At 43.0% G+C, this 27494-nt stretch overlaps 2 protein-coding genes across 6 annotated transcripts in view; both read left to right on the top strand.

The window, feature by feature from the left end:
• Positions 1–26: 26 nt before the first annotated feature.
• On the top strand, positions 27–16629 carry ptpn11a (protein tyrosine phosphatase non-receptor type 11a). The gene is made up of 16 exons (XM_049019969.1): positions 27–333; positions 943–1065; positions 4031–4225; positions 4390–4582; positions 4762–4881; positions 5798–5911; positions 8423–8519; positions 8850–8929; positions 9987–10145; positions 10723–10854; positions 11851–12005; positions 12728–12795; positions 12930–13081; positions 13261–13373; positions 13479–13583; positions 14431–16629. Exons 1-15 carry the CDS (start codon positions 320–322, stop codon positions 13546–13548), a joined length of 1785 nt encoding a protein of 594 aa, XP_048875926.1. The 5' UTR covers positions 27–319; the 3' UTR covers positions 13549–13583; positions 14431–16629.
• Positions 16630–20636: 4007 nt separating this feature from the next.
• rph3aa (rabphilin 3A homolog (mouse), a) overlaps positions 20637–27494 on the top strand; it is a 28071-nt gene continuing 21213 nt past the window's right edge. For all 5 annotated transcript variants that reach the window (XM_049020024.1, XM_049020021.1, XM_049020023.1 and 2 more), the window contains exon 1: positions 20637–20759. The gene's annotated coding sequence lies outside the window, so the exon portion shown is untranslated. The remainder of the gene's footprint in view (positions 20760–27494) is intronic.

Genomic DNA, 27494 nt, shown 5'->3' with positions numbered 1-27494 from the left:
TGCGCATGTCAAACACCCAAGTTCCGCTTCTGGCGCTCGTTTGATGACGTAACACCATCGGCAGGCAGTACATTCTGTCGCGCAGAGGCCTGGGGACTTTTTTGTTTGTTTTTTATGTTTTGAAAAAATATCTGCATCTCAGCTACGTCAGTGTTTGCCTTGACTGAGGCCATATGTTTATTAGGCATTGCGTTTGGTCTGCGGACGGCCGAGCGGTGTAGCCGGAGGCTGACTTTGGTATTTGGGTAGCACGCCAGCTGGACTCGGAGGCTAGAAGCCTTTGGGGAGGGGGGACAAATCAAAATAGTAAAAGCGAAAGATGACATCTCGAAGGTACGGTTCGACTGGAAACGACTTTGCTGCGGTCCGCCTGGGCTGTCAGCACAGAGAAACCTGAATGAGTTTTCGGTTCTCTTGATTTTTGAAGAAAGGGGGCGTTGTTAGTTTATAGTCTATTAGAATCCTTTGCTTCATAAGTTATCAACTTTATCGCTGGTTAAATTTTGATAGCTGCTGGGGTTAGCGCTTAACTCTGCATATGTAATGTTCTGCTACGCTATTCCCGCTTATATATAGATTTATATAACCCGTTAAACGTCAGTTAGTAGCGAGGAGTTTCCAAATAACCGCCCTCGTCTTGCATTCATTGCTTTTGCATAAGAACACCGTCCAGAAAAAACTGACCGCAAGTTATTGCACAACACCTGGTTCCGCAGATGGCCGACCTTCAGCTAAAGCGTGTCAACTAGCAGTTCCTAATGAACTCACTAATGGGTTAAAACGAACTCGTTAGCTACAACGAAGGCACAAGATAGCGGTGTAGAACGAGCTATGCGGTTTTGTCATTTACTGGGTAGCAGTACTAACCCCCAGGTCGTTATTATTTAGGCAGATGTGTAACGTATTGGTTTCCGTGATTTGACCTGTGAATCGATAACGCAGGTGGTTCCATCCGAACATCACCGGTGTGGAGGCGGAGAACCTTCTGCTAACCCGCGGAGTGGATGGCAGCTTCCTGGCGCGACCCAGTAAGAGCAACCCCGGAGACTTCACTTTATCTGTCAGGTGAGGTCTCTCCAGAGCCGACTTTAGCAAAGTGCACATACCAGATATGGACAGCAGGTGGCACTGTGATTGGGGAACTGGACTAGCAGTCCTGATCTTTATTTAGACCTAAATAAATATTAGCCTGCATTTCGTCAGTAAATAATCAATGATAATTTTTTCATGTAAATAACTACTGTACAAAACAGCATTTAGCAGCTGCCTCTAATGACATAGTATTAACTTTTATAAAGAATAGGAATATACGTGTGGAAATTCTTAGAGGAATATTTTTAATAAAGAAATTGCATCGCATTGTAATGTAAGTATATCAACTGATCGTAACAGTAAGAGTAGTAATGATAGTTAAAAATAAAATGTTAGTAATGAACATAACAATGGACAGTAAGAAGTATTATTTTAGCACCCATTTAGATGGCTGAAAGAGGCCTTTGAAACCTCTTGAGATTGAGGCTGATTTCAGATGAGCTGCAGCCTGCAGCTGCTTCCCCGGGTCTGTCTTGCTTGACAAAGGCGCAGTTTGAATAGTTACTGGAATTGCATCCTGCCTGTGCTGGAAGTGCAAGCTTGGTAACATTACTGTCGGCTTTGAGGTCCTTTATTGTTGAGGTTACTTTCTGCATTGGGAGTAACTGTCTTTTATATAGAAATTTCAGCATTACTGCCTTGATGGAAGGGTCATGTCAAATAAAATCACCTTTATTGTCGCATCACAAGAACAAGTGAACTAGTGAGTGAAAGTATTGGGTGAGGAGCTTCCTATCAGCAGGGCAGTACTTTTTTATAAATTCAAATTGTACATAAAACATCTGTAGAACAGTATACATTCTACATATGCACAAAGGAAACTGTATAATACACAATACAGTACAACATAGATACAATACACCATAGAGCAGACAGACTGTAATTGTAACACAGTGCAGTTTAGTACACGAGAGACATTCCCTAGTGCAGTGGGGAGTGGAGGTGGTGACCTAGAGCAGTGATTCCCAACCGGGGGTACGCGTACCCCTAGTGGTACGCGAGCACATTACAGGGGGTACGTGGAAAAAATTTTTATATTTAATTTCCCTGATGATGGGTAAATATTATCAGCCATTCCATTAGCTGTGCCCTGGTATAGAAAGAAAATCTATCTGGGATGTGTTGCTTAATGAATTAAATGTTCAAGTTATGGAGATTTAATAAAATGTTTTAAATTTGATAATCAGTTGTACGTTCTACTTTTATTGAATCATCAACACATTTGACAAAGGGGGTACTTGTGGTATGAGAAAATCTCTCAGGGGGTACACAATTCAAAAAAGGTTGGGAAACACTGACCTAGAGGGTGCTTGATATCATATGGAGTTCAGCATCCTTGTGGCTTTGTGAAAGAAACTGTTCGGGAGCCTGCTGGTCTGACTCTTGATGCTGCGGTACCGTCTGCCTGATGGCAGCAGGGTGAGTAGAACGCAGCTGGAGTGGCCTTGATGATTTTTATGGCTTTCCTACTGCACCGCCTGGTGTATGTGGCCTGCAGGGGGCAGTAGCAGGGTGAGCAGAGTGCAGCTGGGGTCCCTGATGATGTTTGTGGCTTTCCTCCGGCACCTGTAGGTGGTTTGCAGGGGTGGAAGTTCCCCTCCGATGACCTGTTCAGCAGAAGGCACCATCCTCAGTGCTTGGTGGTTGCAGTGCAACTTCTGTACCAGGCAGTGATGCATCTGGTCAGGAGGTTCTGAATAGTGCATCTATAAAATGTCCTAAGGACAAAGGAGAACGCTTCCTGGAATATTTGCTTGCTGTCTTTTTCCCATAAGCTCCCTTGCTTAACTCTTCAGTTATCTTCAGACTATAGCACTCCCCAGGTTACGATGGTCCATGTTACGATGTTTCGACTTCACGATGGATATGATAATTCAATGAATTACTTGAAATATTCACAATTTTTTTTTGAGGTAGGCTTTGTATTAATGATTTTGCCCAACTCTAGGCTAATGTAGGTGTTCTAAGCATGTTTAAGGTAAGGTAGGTTAGGCTGTGATGTTTGCTAGGTTAGGTGTACTGTATTAAAATGCATTTCCGCCTTACAGTATTTTCACCTTACGATAGGTTTATCGGAACGTAACCCCATCGTAACCCAAGTACTGTCTGTAATTTCATTTGTCAATCTTTTGAACTTCCACAGTAAATGTCCTTCGCCTTGTGAATTTCAAGTTTTGAACCGGTGCCAGAAAGTGGCCAAATGCCTCCGTCTTGGTGCCTGTTGAAAAGCTGACTGATAGTCACATTTTATTTAGTGTCACTACAGAATCATCATTCTTTGTGAATATGTTAAAACTTGCACTGTTTTTCTGTCATCATAATATGTACTTAGTTGGATAACAAATATCGTCGCTGACTAATGCATTTTTCATATGTCCAAAAATCCATCACATGAGGAATGTGGAAAAAATGCATTTTCTCAGAGACCACTTTAAAAATATACCTAAGCCACCATAAGGAGATGCCCTTAGTACCACAAAGAGAAACCAGTCTTTATACAGCCATCAGTGAAAGGTTTGATGCATGTGAATTATTGTCAGCGGAGCAAATGGTCAGTGTCAGCAAGACTAATTTCTCATTATATTCACAATTAATCATGTTAGTTAGCTACCAAATTTTAAGTTAAAATTAGTGCTGTAAAGTAATCAGTACAAATTATCTTAATGAATGCAGATGTTAACTAGTACAAAAATAAATAATTGCTAAGTAGATGACTTCATAAAACATTTTTTCATAAGTTAATTAGATGTTAGACGCTATCAGTAGACAGAGGAGAATGTGTATTTTCCACCTACAGTAAAAAAAAAAAGGTCATCAAAAAGTGGACATGCGTGGTTTTTCTTGGACAATGACGGTGTATTATTTGTGTTTTGAATCTGTAAGCCCAAGGGTCAGAAATATGAATTTCTTTGTTTCTTGATGCCCCTCCTTTCCTCAGACGTAGTGGATCGGTCACCCATATCAAGATCCAGAACACTGGGGACTACTATGACCTTTATGGGGGGGAGAAGTTTGCCACACTGGCAGAGCTGGTCCAGTACTACATGGAGCACCACGGGCAGCTGAAGGAGAAGAACGGCGATGTCATCGAGCTGAAGTACCCACTGAACTGCGCTGACCCCACGTCCGAGAGGTGCGGGCTAAATAGCCATGTTATCACGGTGGAAATCTAGCTCTGCTTTTCACTGAATCTTAGATGGGATCCCAGTGTGAGCTGAAGACCTGAAGCTGAGGTGGGGTTCGGGCTGCACGAATGTTAGGTGGAAGCCTCAGACCTGACCGTTCATGCCCTTCCAGGTGGTTTCATGGTCACCTATCGGGCCGTGAGGCAGAGAAGCTGCTGACGGAGAAGGGGAAGAATGGAAGCTTCCTGGTGCGGGAGAGCCAGAGTCACCCGGGCGACTTTGTGCTGTCCGTGCGCACCGGCGACGACAAGACGGACAGCAGTGACAGCAAGCCCAAGGTCACCCACGTCATGATTCGCTGCCAGGTAACTTCACTGCACCAGCTGGCGAGGTGTGGGGGCGGGGATGCCTTTATGTGGCAGACTCATTGGTGAATGACCCCAGGGTGGATTGGTGCCTTTTGGGTTCTTTAGCTATGAAAGAAGGTAGGGGCTCAGGTGTGTGACCCGGTCTCAGTTTGCCAAGAGCCCTGTCTGTCCCACAGCACGACATGAAATACGACGTCGGAGGCGGGGAGAAGTTTGACTCCCTCACGGACCTGGTGGAACATTACAAGAAGAACCCCATGGTGGAAACGCTGGGCACCGTTCTCCAGCTGAAGCAGGTAGCCGAAAGCCGGAGTCTGAATGCTTCAAATGATATCCAGGCAAAACAAAGTGGAACATGCTGGCGAAAATGATCTGTCGCATACATAAAACGATGATAGCCTTTTGTTTGTTCTGTGTCACACAACAACTATAGAAGGCTCGTAATGTTTGTGGTGCAGCAGGCTCACATACAGATGGCAATTAAAGGTGTTGTGGCAAGTGAATGGGTCATTTTAATAACAATGACAGCTCTTTTAATATGGAAATTGTCATCTTTATTAACAACCACTGTTATATTAATACAGTTAAGTTATTAGAATATTATTAGATTAGTTATATAAATACTAGCAGTGGCACAAACGGGGAAGCTAACAGTTTAAACAACAGTCACGGATATGCACTAATGACACACATTCTCCAGCAAACATTACAGAGATATGACATTTACTGTTAACAGAAAAACACATATTAGTTTGCACTATTTAAAGTATGGTGTGGGGAAAAGCATGCTGCATAATTAGTCCAGTGGACCAATCCCCGCAGTGTCATATTGATGTTGGCCAATCGTGGGCAGTGGGCGGGAGCAGAACAATCAAAGGAGTTTGCCTCAGGGACACTGCACAGGCGTTGTCCCCAAAACGGTGATCGCTGTGGTGATTTCAGCTTGAACGACGTCTTACTGCTAAATGACAGCGATTCCATCGATTTCGTCTGAGCTATATGACCCTAAGACCCAGGTGTCTTGGGAGGGGCCATTTATTGATGGATACTAGCACTATTTTTAAATCACACTCTTTGTGTTCCACTAGCTGATATATATTTTAAAGCCACTGTAGGTGACTCTCTCGCCATCTGTGTTTGTGTGTGTGTGTGTGTGTGTGTGTGTGTGTGTGTGTGTGTGTGTGTGTGTGTGTGTGTGTGGACCCTACCAAGCCCCTGAACACAACCCGCATCAACGCAGCAGAGATCGAGAGCCGTGTGAGGGAGCTCAGCAAGCTGGCGGAGGCCACTGATAAGGTCAAGCAGGGTTTCTGGGAGGAGTTTGAGGTAAGAACCTCGCCCTGTTACCTTTGATGATTGGTGGTACAAACCACCAATGATAAGGACACATTGTGAGGTTGATGTGCATCATTTTGGTGACTTACAGAGGTGGGTAGAGTAGCCAAAATCTGTGCTCAAGTAAAAGTATTGTTATTTAAATATAATAACTCAAGTAGGAGTAAAAGTATCCAACAATCTCACTAGTTGATTAAGAGTAAAATAAGTTTTTGTAAAAAAGACTACTTGAGTAAAAAGTGCTTTGCAAAATGTGAATTTATTAACAAACTGTATAGGAACAGGACTGCCAGATCAACAGAACAGGCAAAGAACAAAATCAAATTAAAATATGGTCTCCCAATAAAACATTGAAATGTGAAATGTACAGATAAAAGACTTTATACCTTTTTTGATAATAAAAACAGTGTGTAATGGGAAGTGACTTCAGACACAAGAAAACAGCAGCACAGACTCGTACTGTAGCGTGGATGTGGAACACGGGGCTCGAAGCAGGAATGTGGAGAGGAAAGCATAGTAAACGGTCAGGGAAAACTCTATCAATAACATCACAATATCCGAATTTTAAGTGGTCCTTTGTGTAAATAAGTTTTATTAGTCATTTTTCTTTTAATCTCAGATCTTTGGACTAGCATCTTTCAGAAGAAAAAATTATTTTAAATGTGTTGCCTAAATTTAGTAATACTTCATGTTCTTCAAAAGCATCAATTAAAAATTTCCTTATCATTTACTCGGCAATATGGTAGAAGGAAGATGGTGCATGCAGGATGCGCATGCAAATGAAGAGCGAAAGCACCGTTTGTGTGAAAGCGCTTCACATTAAAAGTCAATGAAAATGCAGACTGCAGAAAACGCAGTATTAAAAGGAGACCTTAAATATCACCACAGCTCGACTGCAATGCAAATACATCTTAAGAGAAGACATTCAGGTTCACCCAGTAATGAGAGGTTAGCCGCCATTTAGCTGCTGAGTAGCCTAGTCTGTCTTTGTCATCACTTTGAGTTAAATCGTTTTGTTTAATTTACTTTGTACGATTCCTGTATGTCAGAATATTCATTGCTAAAGTGAAGATTAGACTCGTCATATTGCTGCATCATCTTACATAATATGTTACACAATGACCATGTAAGATGATTTTTTTGTAAGCTTTGGGCTGAACGATACTGGAAAAAGTTCCTGTTGTGATAATTGAAGTTTTTGCAGTATTTAGGAGAAATTAGCTATATAGCCAAATAGGGCTAATCTACCAAAAGTGTCTGCAAATGAGTTGGTGGTTTTGCTGCAAGTTGTGCTAACAGGCACAAACAAATCACTTGTTTTCGCTTAGTAATGTCTCTGCGGAATACAAAATTTTTCCATACAGCAGAAGACGAATGTCTTTTTATGATCAGTTCTTCTTTGCTTTTCTCCTTTTTACTCTTTTGCTTAATTTCTCAGAAACACACCAGACGGTCTATGTACGAGTCCCAATAGCGAGGACGAAAATGACGATGACCGTCTCAAAAAACATATGCGGCACTCATGCGAACGCATCAGAGGCAAACTATAAACTGATTTTTGAACATATACTGGATAATCTTGAGGTGCATGAAACGCCATGTCGATGTTAACGTCACACGTCATGTGGCGCCTAGTGCTGCAGTGGTGCACTGGGTGTCGCTGTCACTGCACACTGCAGCTTTGTGTGTGTGCAGTTTGCATGTTCGCCCTGTGTGTGCAGAAATTTTTGGCGGATCCTCTGGTTTCCTTCCTTGAATCACAGGCCTAAATTGACCATCAATTTGACTCACCTGCAGTGGTGATTTGGGTCCTGCCTTGGACCAATCATACTTTTTTTTTTAAGAATTTCTGCTGTCTAATATATGAAATAAATGCCCTACGTGGTAAAAAAAAAAAAAAGAAAAAGAAAAACATATTAGCAACACACATCTGGAAGTGAAGTATTTTTTTAAATTTAATTAACTGAAAATAGCGACTGTTTTGTGTAGCATCATCTGAATTTGTGAGTAAAGTTTGCGATTCAGAATAACCTCATTGATCTGGTGGTAAATGAAATAATTTGGTCCTTACTACATAACATATCCCAAACTAAGCCATGGGTTAACATTGTTTTCCATATCTGAGCTGAATTAGTATTTGCTGTTTAATTAAATTGAGTTATTCTTAGACCAAGTAGACTTCTTTGTTGGGCAGAGTCTCGAGATTCCCTCACGTCAAAGATGAAAGCCGAACGGCAAGATATTCGTGGTTAGTTTGGATTATCTTTCATACTGTAAGCCAACGGCTACAGGTCGTGGTTTGAGCTGAAATGTTTTGGGGGAAAAACATGACATTGATGGCATGGCTGAATGCCCCTGGTGAGACATGTTAATGATGTTAATGATGTCATCAAAAGGCAAGAGATGCGGGAGGAAGGAGCGAGTAGCAAGGTAGGTGCAGGCAAATGTAATGGACTAAACTGAGTAAGCGTGCTGCATTACTGCCCCTGCTCCCTCCCACAGACTCTTCAGCAGCAGGAATGCAAACTTCTCTACAGTCGCAAGGAGGGACAGCGACCTGAGAACAAGAACAAAAACCGATACAAGAACATCCTTCCATGTGAGTATGCCCATTATGATGTCACATGATGTCACATCCCCTTCATGCTTGCACAGTTCATCGACAGTTCGGCACTTTCATATGTAGCTGAGTTTGCACTTAATTGTGGTTCAGGAGTTCTTCAGGTATGCCTCAACAGGTGTTGGATTCTGCAGCCTTTTAATCACACGTATAGCTGTTTGGATCTTCAGATCTTCAGGTTTTTTTGTATTTGTTGTGCTGTCACGGGGGGTAGGACTTCGTTCACCTACATAGAGAGAGTTAGAGAAGCTGTCCTGTATGATCTCAGCCTTTGATGGTAATTAATAACTGCCTGCTCCTCCCACACAGTTGACCACACCCGTGTGGTGCTCAAAGATGGAGACTCAAATGAACCTGGGTCAGACTATATCAACGCCAACATCATTATGGTAATAAGTGACATCGATGGGTCATGTGCACACATGCTACCTTGCAGTATCGAAGTATTCAAAGTGCTTTATTTCACCCTTAACTTTCATTCAGATGATCCTGCTAATTTACTTCAGAGAACGGAGTATGAATTATAAGTCCCTGTTTATGGTATGAAAATAGATTTGTTATGAGGAAAATTATCATCAGTGGGCCGCATCACTCTCCCTACATTTGTGACAGACTACACCCTTTCTGGGAGGAGTCACAGCCCCGAGAATTCACGCCCCTGTGAAGTCACAGCCCCGAGAATTCACACCCCTGTGAAGTCACAGCCCCGAGAATTCATACCCCTGTGAAGTCACAGCCCCGAGAATTCACACCCCTGCGAAGTCACAGCCCCGAGATTTCACACCCCTGCAAAGTCACAGCCCCGAGATTTCACACCCCTGGGAAGTCACAGCCCCGAGAATTCACACCCCTGGGAAGTCACAGCCCCGAGAATTCACACCCCTGGGAAGTCACAGCCCCGAGATTTCACACCCCTGGGAAGTCACAGCCCTTGAGAATTCACACCCCTGGGAAGTCACAGCCCTTGAGAATTCACACCCCTGGGAAGTCACAGCCCTTGAGAATTCACACCCCTGGGAAGTCACAGCCCTTGAGAATTCACACCCCTGGGAAGTCACAGCCCTTGAGAATTCACACCCCTGTGAAGTCACAGCCCTTGAGAATTCACACCCCTGCGAAGTCACAGCCCTTGAGAATTCACACCCCTGCGAAGTCACAGCCCTTGAGAATTCACACCCCTGCGAAGTCACAGCCCTTGAGAATTCACACCCCTGCGAAGTCACAGCCCTTGAGAATTCACACCCCTGCGAAGTCACAGCCCTTGAGATTTCACACCCCTGCGAAGTCACAGCCCTTGAGATTTCACACCCCTGCGAAGTCACAGCCCCGAGATTTCACACCCCTGCGAAGTCACAGCCCCGAGAATTCACACCCCTGTGAAGTCACAGCCCTGAGAATTCTGTGTGAGTCCTTGTAGTGAATCAGCTTTGTTTTTTCTCCCCACAGCCTGAACTGGAGTCAAAATGCAACAACACCAAAGCGAAAAAGAACTACATCGCCACACAGGGCTGTCTTCAGAACACCGTCAGTGATTTCTGGAGGATGGTTTTCCAGGAAAACTCTCGTGTCATTGTTATGACTACCAAGGAGGTGGAGCGAGGCAAGGTGCAGACTCCCTGAGCCAAGCACTTTAGTACCATTAGTAAGGAATGTTTATGGAACAGGCAGATGGACCTATTCCATGTTCTCTGTAAGAACTTCTATAATGATGGGCTATTTCTCAACATGCGTACTTGACTGTACTTGCGTTCTCGTGTGCCTGTCTTGCGTCATCTTCTGCTGCCAAACACCAATTCCAGTACTAAGACAGGCAGATAGTACTTCACAAGCATACAACTGTCTCAGAGCAAACGTAGCTACAGGTGCTGTTAAGCTGACATTCCAGTGAGTGACCTATAAGGAGTACCAGGTAGTCGGGGCAAGAAGACCTACAAAGACTGCTTATGTCTGTGATCAGACATACTATAAACTTCATTTAGAGGGTGTAAAATACAATTAGTCAAGAAAGAACCTCGTATGACAGGGTGTTACCTGCAGTAGCTTAGAACAGCAACTTTACACAAGGAAGTACGTGTAGCATTCAGCGTGAGGTAGCTGTGACCTTTAGGATGCTCCTAGATGGGGTCAAAGGTCACAGCGAAGCAGTCCCACCGCAGGAAATGAGCTGGTTTGTTTTCTGCAGAGCAAGTGTGTGAAGTACTGGCCAGAAGTGTCAGCCCTGAAGGAATATGGCGCCATGCGGGTCCGCAACGTCAGGGAGAGCTCCGCCCACGATTACATCTTGCGGGAGCTGAAGCTGTCCAAGGTCGGCCAGGTCAGTGTGGCTGGGAAATGAGGGTGTAAATCATTTTGCCCCCAAGGTGATTCTATTACATTACAGTTATTTAGACAACAGCTCAATGGATCGGAAATCTTATATTTCTACCACTATTCAGTTAGTTTAGTCAATTTTATTTTGATCACCTAAAATCAAATCTTGAATTTCATTAGAAAAATAAAATTGCAAATATGACCATATGAACTTTATTACACACTGCTAATTGAATACAAAAAAGTAGAATATCAGAATATTGTTTTTTTTTTATTGTTATAATTGCATAATAAGTATAAATTGCATTGTAATGGGGGTAGCTTCTGAACTGACCAGTAAAGAACACACACATAAAGAAAGTGCCGCCTGATTGGCCGCTTTCACTTAGGCTAACTGATGATGCACCAATGTGGAAACTGGCCACTGGTTTATTATTTTGTGGAAAAACGAAAGATCAATCTGCTGGCCAGGCTTATTAATGAATTCTAAACATGTAGTGGGCCAGTACTTTGAGACCTCTTGTGAGTGGTGTGTGAGCCAACAAAATTCTTGTTGTCCAATGCAGTCGTCTCCATTGTTTCGGTTGTTATCTTCAGCAATGCTAACTTTGAATACTGAAATCTAAAAATTGGACTGATGCCGATGAAGTAGGCATATCTTTAAGGAGCATTTTGGCGACTATAATCTATTTTCACATTACAGATCAATGTAGTTGAATCGCCACCTTATTAATCAATTCGTCACAATGCATCGATGCATCTTTACACTTTGACTGGGAAGCAAAGGTCGCTTTGGGGCAGCGTGGAATTTCATTTTAAAGGGGAGGTATATCTGCTACTGACTCCCCCTGTCTCCACCCCCTTTAACCCTTTCAGACTTGCTAGTAGATTTCTGGTCTTATGCGTCTCCAGTAGCTCTCGGCTATTTTTTCTGTACACAAGGTTTCAAGATCAGCTGTTCACTTTTGCTGGCCAATAAGCAAGTAGTTCCACATTTCAGGGTAATACAGAGCGGACCGTTTGGCAGTACCACTTTCGGGCCTGGCCGGACCATGGTGTGCCTACCGATCCTGGCGGCGTGCTTGACTTCCTGGAGGAGGTCAACCTGAAGCAGGAGAGCATCCTGGAGGCGGGACCTATTGTGGTTCACTGCAGGCAAGAGACCCCAACCCTCTTCCAGCAGATCTGCTGCGTAGGACAGGGGCTTTGTGTTTGAAGTGGTTGCCTGATTTCCTGTTACAAGAAATAGCTCAGCATCTGGCTGGCAGTAATCGGCATTTTCGAAAACTCAGCAGGCATCTGACTTCCGCTGGCATGTATCGATCTGCAGCTCCAGATGGCTCCTCTCCGAAGAGCCCGGTCCTCAAGATCAGTTGCATGCAGGCCTTGTCTTTTTGTGAGCCGAGGAGCAGGGGGTGGGAGTTGAGGACTGTGTAGACTTAACCGGTGGGGTATTTGCCTCTTGCAGAGGGCATGTCTCACATCTGCCCATCAAAGTCAAAGTAAACTTTATTGTCATCTCTGCTATATACCGTATAGGTACATAGAGAGACGAGATGACGTGGCTCCAGTTTTTTTTTCATGCTGGGTTGATGTTTTGAGACGCTAATCACTGATGCCAGGCGCCTATGGAAGGAGAGTAAAACTTTGACAATGATTTGTGGCGCAAAGTAAAATCTTTAAAATGCAGTTGAAATCACAGCATTGCAGTTACTCTGTAGGCCCTTAACTTGCCAGGTAAAACAGCATCACAAACATGTGATTAACAAGCATGATGGCTTTCAGGTCATCTTAATGTCAGAGCCACCTTTTCTTAGAGTGTGTTTGCATTTATTGAGTCATAGCTTTGGTTCTTGACACCTCCTGTGTGTATGCAGTGCCGGAATCGGACGGACGGGGACGTTTATCGTGATCGACATCCTCATCGATGTCATTCGGGAGAAAGGTGTGTGTGGGCCGGACAACCACTACTCTGTCTGCCATGCTCCAGCTCAGCTGAACCTCAGATCCATGTTTGGGTGTTTTTCCCCACTTTTTCACTAATGTGAATGTGATAATGAGAGCACATGCGCCCCCTAGGGGTGGACTGTGACATCGACGTGCCCAAGACCATACAGATGGTGCGCTCGCAGCGGTCAGGGATGGTGCAGACGGAGGCTCAGTACCGCTTCATCTATATGGCCGTGCAGCACTACATCGAGACACTGCAGCGACGCATCGAGGAAGAGCAGGTGAGCCCAGCCCGCATGCTCACCTGGGGCCGCCCATCATCTATAAAGACTCTGTTAAAGGGCACTGGGCTCCCTGAGTATTTTCATTCAACATTACTGTTAATGCAAAAGCTCCTGAAACAAAACACAAAGGGCCCTGGTATTAAAATGGACTAACCCTAACCCCCCTGCTTCTGCAGAAGAGCAAGATCAAAGGTCGTGAGTACACCAACATTAAGTACTCGCTCTCTGACCTGACGGCCGGAGACCAGAGCCCATATCCCCCCTGCACGCCCACCCCAACCTGTGCAGAGTAAGTTCCTCTAACATCTCCAGAAATACAAAAGAATAAAAATTGCAGCGCACCAAGATGCTGGGATCCAGTCATAATGGGTAACCCCCACCCACCCACCCACAGGATGCGTGACGACAGCTCTCGCGTCTACGAGAACGTGGGACTCATGCAACAGCACAAGACCTACAGATGAGGCCCCCCCCCAGTCCCAGCACTTTGTGCCCCACTGTAGGTAGAAGGTCCTTTTACATTTTAACCTTCTTTTATGTGCCTAGAGCTCATGAGAGTTTTGCACAAAAATGTTCTGAGGGCAGAATGAAAAATGATTGGCTGACAGTCTGATCTCTCTGAACCAATCAGATTATAGCGGAGGTGGGTCCAAACAACTAGAAGAAGCAGGACCGACCAGTCAGATGTCTTGGTCCCACCTCTAATAGTTGCTTCGACCTACCTCCTCTACAATCTGATTGGTTATCTTTCTGAACCAATCATTTTTCATTCTGCCCTCAGAACATTTTTGTGTACGTAAAACTCCCACGAGAGTGTCCAGACGAAGTGCGATGGCTGCTGGTGCTTCCGAGTCATTGCACATACCATCTGCTGTACTGTGTTTTGCATACTGTCACGCCATATATTTTGCAGCTTAACCAAACCAGTATGCGCATCCTTTTCAAAATACGATTTTTTCCTCCTGGTATCAGTTCATAGTGACATTCATATAGGACTTAATGGGGATTTCCCACTTCCTATCCTGGGCAGCTTCCAGCCTGTTCGCCTTTTAATTTCCATGTTGTAGGATTTCATTTTCATTTCCTTAATATTTACCTTTTCTTGAATTTAAAAATCTTGGTCATCTGGATGGTTAATCATCTTTTCCCTCGGCTTAATTCTTATAACAAGTTGATTTTAAATAGTTAAATGGTGAGACAGAGAAATACTGACCCGTTAATCTATCTGTGACCGTTCTCTCCAGTTAATCTTATAGAATCGATGTTTGTAACTTGACTTCTAGCTGTCATTTGGATCTCGCTGACACGCTGCGTTTTCTGCCTTGTCTCTTGCTTTTTCTCTCCAGGGAGCATTTGTTTTCCTTTTTCGTTAATTTTTTTAAATTTTTTTGCGCAATTCTCTCCGCGCTGTGGCTGAGTTTCAGAGATGCGGTCCTGACCAAAGGGAGCCCTGCAACCCTTTTCCCTCCGCCATTCAAGCTCCACGTCGAAAATAGCTCCAGTAGCACCATGTCCCGAGACTCGGAACCAGACGCTGAGATCCCGCGCCCCAGGAAAACTCCTTTGTGAGATCAGATTTGCTCCCGAGCTGCGGTTCTCACTTTGGCGCACAAGAGGCGGCTGTTTCTGGCTCCTGGTTCGTCTGGGCTCTTCTATGCTTTGTTCTCTCATGTGTTTGTTTTTGTACCTTTTGCCAAAGGAATATGGTCAAAATTTGCAGATAAGCTACTAGGAAGCTTTCTTCCTCTGCTAGATTTGCAACTTCGCCAAGCCCAAGATTCATCTGCCTCACTTCCAGCTATTTACTTTATTTGAAGAAGGGATCCTCTAGAATATTTGAAAGGGATATTTTTCCACATTTAGCATTAACGTGGGTTAGTTTGGTATTTGGTTCTGTATTCTGTTACTGAATGGGGAACCTTCTGCCTTTTCATGTCTTCATGTTGTCCAGATATGACCCCCCTCCAGCGTGGGGGGGGGATGTGATGATCTTGCCCTTTTAAGGGCAGGAAGTGGGCCCCAGTTAGACGTGAATAATTAATTGCGGTGTCCTGCCATCCAGCCTCAGTGCGGCGGAAGCTCTGGTTTGGCATCAATAGCATGGTCAGCCCTTCCCGAAGGCGGTGCCCAAGCTGACCTGCACTCTTGTTCCCATTCCCAGCATCAGTTGCTAGCTTAGCCATAACCCCCTTAATTTTTCCCTTCTGACTTTAGCGGTATAATGCTAAAACTGTATACCTGTTTCGTGTTTGTATCTCCTGCCCTTAGATGATCCACGCAAAATTTAATTTCAGAATACTGTTCAATAGCAATAGCACATTCATGTGTGAGGATGGCTGTCTTTTGGTGGAGGGTAGGGCAGACCAATGAGGCTGGCATCCTGTCCCCTTATGTGCCCTTTGAATGAACCTTGATTACATTCTGCTTCACCACCAAGAACTAAATGCTTAATGTTGACTGCAGTATTTTATGTGTGTCCTGCCGGCACCAGAACTTTAATGGGTTTTATTTCAGTTCACTGTTGTAATTGTATCTCCACAACATTTCAGATATGTAACTTGATTCCCCTCACTGTCTGCCAATTAAGCCCCCCTACCTTGCCATTTAAAAAAATGCCTAAACAATGAATGTCCAGGTACTGTATCCACTTAGTGCTTTGGCTGTGGGTTTGTGACCATTAAGGGATGTCAGTCCTCGGATTTCGGCTTCTCGCCGACCGGTCCACCTGTAAAGGCCAGTTCTGAGATTTGGTCTGGCCTCCATGCTGTGCTCGTCCCAGCAAACGCACCATAGTGTGGTGTCTCCTGTGCGAAGGGGCCAAGTGTCCCAATCCCCTGAGTCTATACAGGCACTTTTCTCTGTGTGTTTCCTTGGAGGTGTGAGTTTGGCTGGGTCTTGTGTGGGTTTGGATAGGTGGGTGGGTGTGTCACGGGCAGGGTGGTGTCTAGGTGTCTGATGGGGGCATTTTGTATCCAGCGTACTGTAATGTGTGTGTGTGTTGCACTGTAAGTGGAGCACAGTTCAGTGTACTGAGGTGCTCTCATGTGTGTGTATGTGTGCGTGTGTGTATGTGTGTCTGAACACTGCTGTCCAACTCTGTTCCTTGATGCCTTGTCCTCCCATCTTTGCCCAGAGCCTTGATTATGTAAAGACTTTGCAATCTACGTTTCACCAACACACAGGCCATTTAATGTGTGTGTGTGTTTGAGTGAACTTCAGATTTTATTTTTGAATTCTTGCTCTGGACGCATCGCCAAGAAACAAGTCTTAACACTTAATGTGAATTTTATCATGAATAATGAAAGCAAATGGAAAATGAACTCAATACAGACTATATTTTTTAACTTGTATATTGTACAATAATATCTTGTAGAGGAGAACATACTCACTTAGCATATCTAATTGCCAATAAAGCATTACTGTATCTTTAATCCCGCCTTCTGTGAGCAGCAGCCAATCTGGTTTATTGTGTTGTATGTCAACCAATGCAAGTAACCTCTGGTATCTGTTCCTTGATAACAATAAAATAATTTTTAAAATCCCAACTTTTCAAAAAAATCTTTGTTCAGTTTGGAATGTTGGTGCCTTGGTTTTTTGAACTGCACATGTGTGTGTGTTTGTATGTATGTACATTTGGTATAAGGTGAAAAGGATTACTACAAATTTGATAAATGCACTTTTTTTTTCCTTTTAATAAACTGAATTCTGAGCCATTGTAGACCAGGGGTGGATGATCTTATCCTCAAAGGGCCAGTGTGTGTGCAGGGTTTTAGGATAACCTTTAGGTCAGCTGTTCACACCCAGGTGTGAGGACTCTTCAGCCAATCAGTCCTCTAATTACTAATATAATTATGGAGTTGCAGCGAAAACCCACATACCCAACAGCCATTTCTGCATAAGATTGGACACCTTTGATGTAGACAATAAGTTTTAATGTCGCACTGATTTGTGTTGACATTCTAAAGCCCACAAATATATTTTGTAAACAGTGAAATGGTTAATTAGTGTAAAAACTAAATGAAAGGGAGTTGATTTGTCTCTGTAAAAATCAGGGAAAATGATGCAAGTTTGGAGATTGACCATAAGTTTGCCCTGTATCATAAACCATTTAAGGGTTAAATGAAATCTGGAATTATGGGGAAGCCTGGGCTTGTTTTATTACAGAAACGGCAAACCATCCAGGAAGCAGGTGATGTTTCGTGTGTATGTGTGTGTGTGTGTTTGTGTGAGCGGGTATACCTATCCTTATGAGGACACAATGTTCCCATAATGTGATAAATATGTTTTTTTTTCCCTTATGGGGACTGGTTTCCTGGTCTCCATAAGGGAAAACTCTGTTTTATAAAAATCAGTGACTGCTATGAAAAAACTAAAAATGTAAACTCTTGTATTTTGCTTGGTTACTTATGGTTAGGGCAGGGTGGGGGTTAAGGTTGTCATAGTTAGCGTTAGCATTTTTCCCATAGAAGTGAATGAGCGGGCCCCATAAGGATAGGTATACCCTACGTGTGTGTATGTGTGCGAGAGTTTTTTTTTTTCTCTCTGTTCTTTCCCATCATTAGTTTCAGCTTTTCTGAAAGATCCCAGGCATTCTGGGACATGATTGATTCAGCGGTACACTACCATGTGCGTTCCTGTATTGGTTTTCTTTCAGTATGTATGGCTTACCATTCCGAGTATGATTTCACGTGGAATATTATTGCGAAAATGTCAAGCATTGGTTTTGTAATCGAACTTCCGCTTCGGTATTCGACTTTTGTTGTGTTGTGGCGTTCTGCTTGACAAGAAATGGTCCACTACACATGCTCGGGGGTTTGATGACACGAGGAAGTGTGAGAAACGCCTAACTCCATGAGAAGTGGTACGGCGGTGTGCTGTTCAAGCAACAGAGATAGAATAGAAACTGTGAAAATGGCGCCATGGTAACCACCATGTTCCTTCTCAGTGGGCCTTCGTCATTGTCTTCAGGATGCAGCCACCCAGGAGCCGACTTCCCTCTGGACATTCGTCTGCCATACTGTTTGGAAACCTGCTGCAGTTGAATCCAAGCAATCTGCTTAAATTACACACTATATAAAATGCAAAATTCACAAATATATACAAACACCAATATTCTGGACAACAGCTGTTGGGCCGATAATGTCAAAAGGAAATCCTTTGGTTAAGGGAAGAAGGAACAGGTGACAATTCCAGTCAAAGGAGATATTGGAGTTTCTTCTGTGTTCTATACATCCTTGTGCAGCTCACTGCGCCATCTCCCTGGTCCACTGGTAATAGTCGTGTGGCACTCTGGTGTCATACATCATAAATAATAATGACAAAAATAGTAACCTATGATAGTGATACTTATGCTGATTAGTTATTCATAAATCGATCCAACAGTCCCACAACAGAAGTACACTTTTTCCACCACCCACAGGGGTAATGATGTCCAGAAAACTGAAAGAAGACAATATGACTAACAAATTCAAAATTGTTTATTGTCATTCTGAAATATGGGGGCGGTATGATAGGGAACGAAATTAGGTACTGAGGTCCCGAGCACTGCAGTTTAAAAAAAACAAAAAACAAACATTCATTTCTAGAAAAAGTACAAAACAATTATAAGCGATTTGAATTGCAGCAGAATAGTAATAAATACAACAATGGCAGTTCTACAAGTATTCATGTAAATACATTTATTGCACGTGAAAAGGGTCCAAAGTGACATCTGTTATTGCACGAGAAGAGATTCCTACCGTTTGGCACAGTTTGTAAGTCTTACGTCTTCTAGAAAGAAGCAGTTTCTCGGCCTGGTTGTTCAGACCCTGATACCGCACAGCCTTCGGGGGAGGGTGTTACGAGTCATGATACTGGCAGCCCTCTTACTCTGCTTCCAACTTTTCTTTCGTCATTTATACATAGGACATGCGGGTAGAGATAAATAGATAGGAATAAGAATAGAGGCATAAGCGAACATTTTAAAAGCATTTTTATACCGGTGGGTGCAGGTTCTCTTTTTTAAAATCTCTTCCCCCGAGAAGGTTAACGTTTGCATTGAAATGCTATGCGCCGAATATTGAATTAGCCAAAACAGGGCCAGTTTTATCGCTTTGATAAACAGCAAAATGATTTTCAGCTGTGCTAACATAATTGCACAAGGGATTTCTAATGATGAATTAGGCTTTTAACATGATGATTTCAGTTGTGCTATCGAAACACGATGGTTGCTGAAAATGGGCCAAGTATAGATCGCTGCAGCCTGGTGCCAAGTGGGAGGGGTAATGTCGAGTAGGGGTATAAGGGTATCAGATAACTGTTATAAACCCCTCCCAAATTACACCTCCTATTCGACATTGCCCCTCCTATTCGACTTTGCCCCTCCCACTCGACTCCCGTTTCCTGGCTGCAGCGATATGCCTGTGAAAATGAGACTTTGTATGCTTATGTAGATATTCCATTAAAATAAGCGTTTTCCAGCTTTAATAGTTATTTACCATATTTACTATGATTAGACTGTATTTATGATCAGTTCAATGTAATTTTTATTGGAAAAAAATATTCATATTTACATGAATAATCAAACAACAATTAATCATTTAATGCTTTATCTTAGACCCACTTAAAATAACGATGGATTAACATCTCTGAGTCCTATCCAGGTTGCCGCCGACCCTCGGCAGCGACTTTGCGGTCGAACAGCCCGATACTTTCCGCCAGCTGCAACTGGAGCAGCAGCATTTACCGTTTACCATTATTTCAAGTTAACAACTAAATAGACACTGAATTGCTTTCATACATCGCGTAGGACCGATTTGAAACTTTATTTTTTATTACTAATATATGGAATTAATTTTAATAGTTTTAAAATTTTGAAAATCTCGTATGACCAATAACACTCCATTTATTGCTAACTGTGGTCGAATAATGATCAATACGAGTCACCGACACATGTCACAAAATGATAAATGTCTTAACTATGTTAACTTGCGTTCATCCATCAATTTTCTGTACGTCTTGGATAAATTGATAGTTAATATAGAGTACTTTTTCGCCACATATCATGCGTTTCATGGTTGTTTGTGCTGTTAGCTAACCTAGCAGAAATTACTAGTTGGTGAATATAAAGTTCGCGCTACAGTAACTTATTATACAATGATATTAACTTGTACTACGTACGCTAGTAATATAATTCGGCTAATGTTCGAATGTCGACCGCACTCCAGACCAACGTACTGTAACCTCTAAAAGAGTAATTGACTTGTTATGATGAAAATTCATTGAGCTATACTAAAGCGGCATTTATAAAAAGCCTGCACTGCTAAAGCACTTAAAACTTGATAAGGTATTTATTGGGGTGGGAATAAAATACTGAAAAAGTGCGGGGATGTATAGCGGTATTTTAATGTTGTATTTTAAATATACAATATATCTTTAATATAGCGTTAATAAAGTATTAGATTTGGCATAGAAATAGTACATGGACATGCATCCCCCGGGGCTGCTCTCTCTCCGGAGCGCTCTGGTCTCTGCTTTGCTGGGGGCGGGGGTGAGGGCTGGGCTTTCTCAGGGAGCGCATTCACACAGCGGCGTGCGGGGCATACTGGAGCCTACAGGCGGCGGGGACAGGGAGCAGGACACCGCTACAGCCCGCAGACACCGGGGACCAGTGCTCACCGGGCTCTCCACCACGAAGGTAAGCGGTCTCCCGCCGCATAAGCGTCCTGCAGCAGCCGGGATGTGTGAACCAGCGGAAGGGCTTTTAGTAAAACTCTTTAAAACGTGTGTAATGTCACTAAATGGGGGGTTCACTGCCGAAGATGCTGCGGCAGTTTCATCCTTTGGGTTTTCATCTCAAATGGGAGTTGGATTCCAATGAAAACCCGTGGAAATATGTGGAGTGATCATAATTTGGGACAAATAGACTAATTTTGTCTCCCTGTTGTAACACACTGTCAGTGATGTGAACTAAGCAAATCAGTGCTGAGTTTTTCCAAAATGAGAGTGCTGAGGTGGTGGCAGACGTTTTTAATAAAACGACTACAGTTCATCAGTTAGTTAATGACTGGTACATTAATAATAACACTTTTGCTCCTTCATGCATCTTGCACAACAGTTCCTTCACTTGTTATAAGGCATCGCCTGACCTGCATTACAGATTAGAGATCAGGTTTGATGGGAATGTCTTGTATGCGGTAATGCTGTATTTCCGCTGAGCTCCGCATTCATTGCAGAGTTTATATCCTGTCCTTGTATTGTTTTTTGTGGGCATTGGCAGGGTGGGGTAGTGGGGCCCTGGGGGAGCATTCATCAAGCTTTTTTACCCCTAATCACTGTCAGAAAAAAAGTACAGATTTGTACCTTTGCTTGTCACTGGGGCTGTACCCTCAAGGGTCTGCCAGGTGTACCAAAGCTTTTTTGTAAATGTACCTTTTACTCTAATTTAAGGTACAGAATTGGACTGATGGATCCCTAAGGTACAAACAACATTTATGTACCCCCAGTGGCACAAAAATGTTCCTCAAAGTCCATTTCTTTATCTTAAAAGGTACATTTACCTGCAGCTAAGGGTACAACTGGCAGACCCTTGAGGGTACAGCTCCAGTGACAAGCGAAGGAACAAATTGGCTCTTTTTTTCTCTTATGGCTGATGCCTTGCACTGGCTCACTCCTGGAAAGGAGGGCACAGTCAGACAAAGAACAGGAGTTTAGGACTGAGAAGGGGAGTGGCCCTCGCTGTGCCATAGTGGCAATGAAAAGTCTTACAGCGAGAGATGAAACTGCACATTATATAGAAGGAGAGAGAGAGAGAGAGAGAGAGGCAGAGAGCCCAGTAGCTACTCAAGTGGAGTGTAATTTGTGGTGTTTGGTCTTTGTACAGCCATAGGTGACTGTCAGGAAACTGGATTTTTCAGCAGCTGTTCTCTGGTTTCACTGGCACCGTTTTACATAATCACCATTACGCTGGTTTCACTGTATGACATAAGTGGTTATTCATCTGCATGTGTGTCAGAGGATACGTGTGATTCCGGCGTCTGCTTTGCTCTGCTTTAAGATGCCTGCTAGTGCACGTACAGCACTGGGTTCGAAGCTGCCTCTGTTCCTGTAGCTGGTGTGTTCAGCCTCAGGTTATTCCAGTGAGAGACTGTACTTGATATTGCTGTAGAGATGTTCAGACTGTGTTTACATTAGCTGAGTTTTCTTTCGTTTTGACTTTCGTACTCACGCTTTTACACTTAGTGGATACTCTCTCTTAGTTCATATAAATACCACAGTGAACATATTCAGAGTGCACTGAAAAATTCCGTGCATGTTATACTGACATAGGGCTGTATGAGATGTTTGAAGATCTTTGTACAGGAAAATTTTTCGGAAGTCCATTTTTTGTCTGAAACACATGGAAATACAAAATGATGAGTCACAGAGTGATAGTTGGGCCTGGAGCATCCAAAGAGACAAGCCTGATTGCAGGAGGACGTGACCATAATGTGATGCATGAGCCTTTAAAGCCAAAAGTCTCTCCATGGGGGGGGGGGGGGGGGGGGGGGGGGTTAGTTTATCATGTCATGTCAGTCCCATTCAGGTTAAATCACTTGTCATTGGTTACTTCGGTTTATACTAGTCGATGATTAATGGTACATGATAAATCCAGTAGCTGTGGGTTTCAAAACCTCATTTCTCTCTCTTCTTGCTTAGCGAAGATGTTCACAACAAAGAAGGCGGCGATTCTGCTGTGTAATGGCTGATGATTGATGCGCTTTCGAAATGCCCATCCAGGCTGGATCATAGCTGTCATTCTGTTATCAACCAGGCACCGAGCTCAGAGGCCCAGTTTCGCTCTCCTGATTCCCCTTACAGCACATTCGCCTCCTCGTACTGTAGCTGCTCTCTCCAGAGACTTGGGCCGAACCCCCCCGGGTCTCTATGGACCCATTCTGTGGAAAATTAAGGTTTTATGATTTCCAGCAGCTTCGGGGCCAACATGATCTCTACTTTTATTATATCTGCTTACACGTATCTTTTTTCCTTGCACTTCATAGAAATTTTGATATTAGTACTTTCGTGGCTTGTTGTTCAGATCGAATTCTGCCTCACATTTGTTTAGCGATGCAAGATTTCTTTAATCATCTAGTTCCATTCAGGCGTCAGCATAGGTGTTGGTGGGTATGCCGGTCTGTCCTCAGTATTTCCTGTAACCTCATGGTAATCTTTAACAGGAATGATATGAAACATACAGTCTGAAGCTTCATCACAGTTCAGATTAATCTGATGCTAAAATTAATTTGCACAGTAAGGTAGAGTGAGATGTTAGGTACACTGAAATAAATACTGTTATTTGCTTAATTTATGTTATGAAACGTTTTATGTGTTTAAATGTATCCCCAAGAAAATATGCCTTGTTATACGTGTTTGACTTGCATTAATACTCATATTATTTTTAGTTTTAAAAGGTGTTTTTAACAGGTGTTTGATTCAGTCTCCAGACATCTGACGTCGTAGCACAGTTCACCCCGCTGTGCTGCCTCTGAATGGTGGATATGTCTGCTGGGCACCCAGGGGCATTATGGGAGCTCATCTGTATGCAGCACCCACGATCATTGTGACCAGGTCACAGTCATGAGCTGCTGTTAAACACAAATAAATAAAAAGTCCAGCCAGGAAGGGCTTGGAATGATAGAAGCATTCAGTGACCAGAAATTGCAGAAACAATGGATCATGTTGATTATCAGAATAGGCAGGGAGATAAGGGAACGGTCTCATTGTTACAAATTCTGGTATTGGCTGGAAGGAGGTAAGGCCTAGGTTAATGTCCCAGAAACTGATCGTATGAAGCAGGGGCTAAATAAGCTAGGTCTGTCCCTGGCATCTTTATCACCTGCCTTGTTGCATTCGTGGCTCTCATGAGTCGAAGGTTATAAATCCAAACAATTGTAGTTGTTTTCACGACTTTCCTCAGCCTTATTCCTTCAGCCTTATTACCCAGATAGCTGCAGGTTTTATGTCATAAAAATAATTAGAAGATGATTATTTTTTGACAGAGGACAATCCATCATGTTAAAGCAGTACAGCAGAGAGGATGATGACCCAGAAGCCTTCCTTTTCTCTGGGGGTGGGTGGACACGGGTCGACACTTTTAGGACCCATTGGATGTATTGCTTGGCTCTTTGCATCCTGCTCTTCGGCGGTGCAGTGGCCTATCCTTCCCCACAGGCGCTCAGTCTGGGCTCTCTTTCACCTCCCTGGCTGCTAGATGCACCCACGAGATTAGCTACAATGTTTAATAGTTAAAACAGAAGTGGTGTTTTGTCCCTGAAGTGCCCGACGAGCCCAGTATAGCACTTTGCTTCATTAGTCACCGTGGGCAAACGGCAAGTGGTTCCCATCACCGTCGATTATAATGCATAATGACTGCCAAATACCTGATGACCTCTTGCTTAGTTTACCAGTTTTATATTCACCTTTCCAGCTTTTTGTGCTCTCTCCGCCATTATTAGCTGGCGCTCACGAGAGTGACGAGGGACTTTCCACAATGAGTGCAACCTAAAGTCTTTCCGGAAGTTTCGCGATAGGCTTGCTATGTAAAAACCAAATTAGACATACCCTATTTTTGTTTTATTCGGTGAATTTTTTTTAATGTAACTTTCAAATAGAAAGTCCACTCACGAACATGAAACAACCGAAAACGTATTTGAGTAATAATTGTATATTTGAATTCTGTCTGAGGGGTCCTGCGGGCCACATATCAGCCACTCTCCGCCTGCTCAGAAATCCCGTGCCGCACTGTCTTGCCGCAGGTGTTGGGGGAATGCAGACCTCTATTTGCTGCATTTCCCGTGTACTTCAGATGGCCGCGGGTGGAGAAAGTGGAGCGTGCCTGTACACAGGGGGCAGTGACAGGAGTGCCGGTGTCAGGGAGGCACTGTTAGGGTGGGATGGGAGCGAAAGCAAAGCCCTTTGCTGAGGGTCTCGGCCCCTTCTGTTTTTCTGAGGAGTGGCAGGGACAGAAGTTTATTACTAATTCAATTAAACCAGCTTTCAGTCACATCTGGAAGTTCACCCTCTGTTGGATGGCTTATTCTGTTTGGTCACACTTTACTTGAGGGGACACAAATAATGTGGTAGTACGTGCTTTATAATGCATTAACCACTAACTGTGTTAGTTAATATTAATCCCATGTTTGTCAGTTAATCACTTCATCGTTCCTAATGCAAACAGGCAGTATTACTTTACTTGAGTGGATGCCAGTGATGTAGTACATGCTTATTTAGCGCATTAATTACCCAGTAACTAAGCGATCGTCCAGCATTAATCAACCATGAAAGTGCATATATTCCATGCAGAAACTATATAAATTAACAGTTAACTGATTTCTTAATAAACTAATATAGTCCCTGCATGAAATACGTGATCCATCATAGTTGATTAACTCTGAATGATTGCTTAGTTACTGGGTAATTAATGCATTAAATAAGCATGTAGTACATTATTTGTGCCTAGTCAAGTAAAGTGTTACTGTCTGTTTGCATTAGGAATGACGGCGTGAACGAGGGCTGGGGACAGGCATTCTAGGCAGTTAGGGCTGAGCTCAGATCTGTGCTTGGAGCTTCTCTACACAAACACGTCTCCCCCACCACTCCCTTTGTTCAACATGACCCTGACCCGTATTATTAATGTACTTGCATTTTTAATTGTTTTCCTATAACAAAATACAATTTGAAAAATACAATCAATACCCTAATCAAATCTTTTGCAATCCCCCTCCTCCCCCCTGACCTACCCGCAAACAATTAACCAAAGAGTGCATAGCATGTCACCCATGTTATTTACGGTCCGCCCTCCGCCTCTGTGGCGAGGTTCTGTACATCAAAGCCTACCTTCAGTCTTCTCACCAAATCTGAGCCATGGAGACTGCAACCCCCCCCTGTTCCACCTGCAACGCATCTGTTTCCTCAAGGTTCGACGAGATGCTTGCAGATTTCCTTTTTTTCCCCACAGCTAGGCTTCTGTTGACTGGACACTCTGGAAATAGCCGTGATTAAAAGTGCTAATGCGTACAGACTGGATGTTGAGTGTGAGTGTTCTGCTTAATTACGGGCCTTCTGGAATAATAATGGGGAGCTCTCAGCAGTTTTTGTTTGGTCTGCGAAGCCAGTGGCCATTGATCCGCGCAGAGGGCTTGTCAGCAGTACCCGCAGCTTTCGAAATTCAACATCATGGCCTTTTTAATGACCAAACCTTCCTATATCAAACAGTAATTGAGCTGTTTTTTGAAAAATAAGACCAATATGATGTATTTTTCTCTTAATCGACCTTGGGGGCTTATTGTTATGCAAAGCTGTGTACGTTCCAATCACATCTTCCTTAACTGTTTTAGCTCCTGGGTGTAATTTATACTGTGGGGTCTCTATTTTTCTGCTTCCCTTCAGCTTCCAAATTGCACAGCACTGAGTTTTTCACTTAAAGGATCTTGCTGATGCGGCTTTACGGCACAGTAATGGGTCAGGCCTCTGCGTCTGTGATTAGAAGGTTTGCTTATGATATTGTCCGCGAAAATATTGTCTGTATAGCGCCGAAAAGCCAGCGTCCATTATCTAAAGCCCTGCAATAACATACAGCTTGTTGTTGTCAAAATAAAATCAACTTAAGTTATTTGATTTTCTGGAGGAAAATGAATCGTTTAGATTAATCAACCAATCATAAACTAGTAGATAGATTAATCCATAGAATGCCACAGTGGCAGCCCTAGATCGGAGCATCTGATTAACCTATTTAAGGAATTTCTGTCTCTTAACGTTTTTTAATTTACTTTTAAAATCTGCCGTCACCTTAGTACTAGGCGATCTCGATTTTTTTTTTTCAAGATTTAGATATGATTCATGATTTAGTCACGATTTTTTCAATATCATCTTCTTTTACTAATATTTCACTTATTTGCACAAATATAATATAAAAACACAAAAATATAAAATCCCCCACAATAAACCTTAACAAGCAGAAATAATCATTTACTGTGACACATAGTTCTCCGACTAAAAGCGCCAATGCATTTTCCAGGCAAATGATAATGTAAGACTTTAGTCACAGTCCTTCCTTAGCCATCTTAGTGTTAACAACATTTCAGACTGAAACCACGGATGCTCTGGGAGATGATGGTGTTCACTTGCAAACTGAATACAAATACAAATATCAACTGGCTGTCTGCATAATGTCAGAATATGAAAAAAATATATATTAGAAAAAAATGGAAAAATCTTTACATTTGTAAACTTAATTATGTTGTATAACTACATAGTGGAAACAAATCTTTACTTATTTATTGAGAGGATCATACAACATATGTACCTTGGAATTACACACCTTTGCTTAGTGGTGTATAGCATTTATATATGGTGTATAGCAAACCCTCCCTTCTCCACACTGTAACTGAGC

Source organism: Brienomyrus brachyistius, chromosome 7, assembly GCF_023856365.1.
Source record: "Brienomyrus brachyistius isolate T26 chromosome 7, BBRACH_0.4, whole genome shotgun sequence".
In the NCBI taxonomy this organism is placed as follows: domain Eukaryota; kingdom Metazoa; phylum Chordata; class Actinopteri; order Osteoglossiformes; family Mormyridae; genus Brienomyrus; species Brienomyrus brachyistius.
The sequence above is the reverse complement of the archived record's forward strand: the minus strand, read 5'-3'. Positions and strand labels throughout refer to the sequence as shown.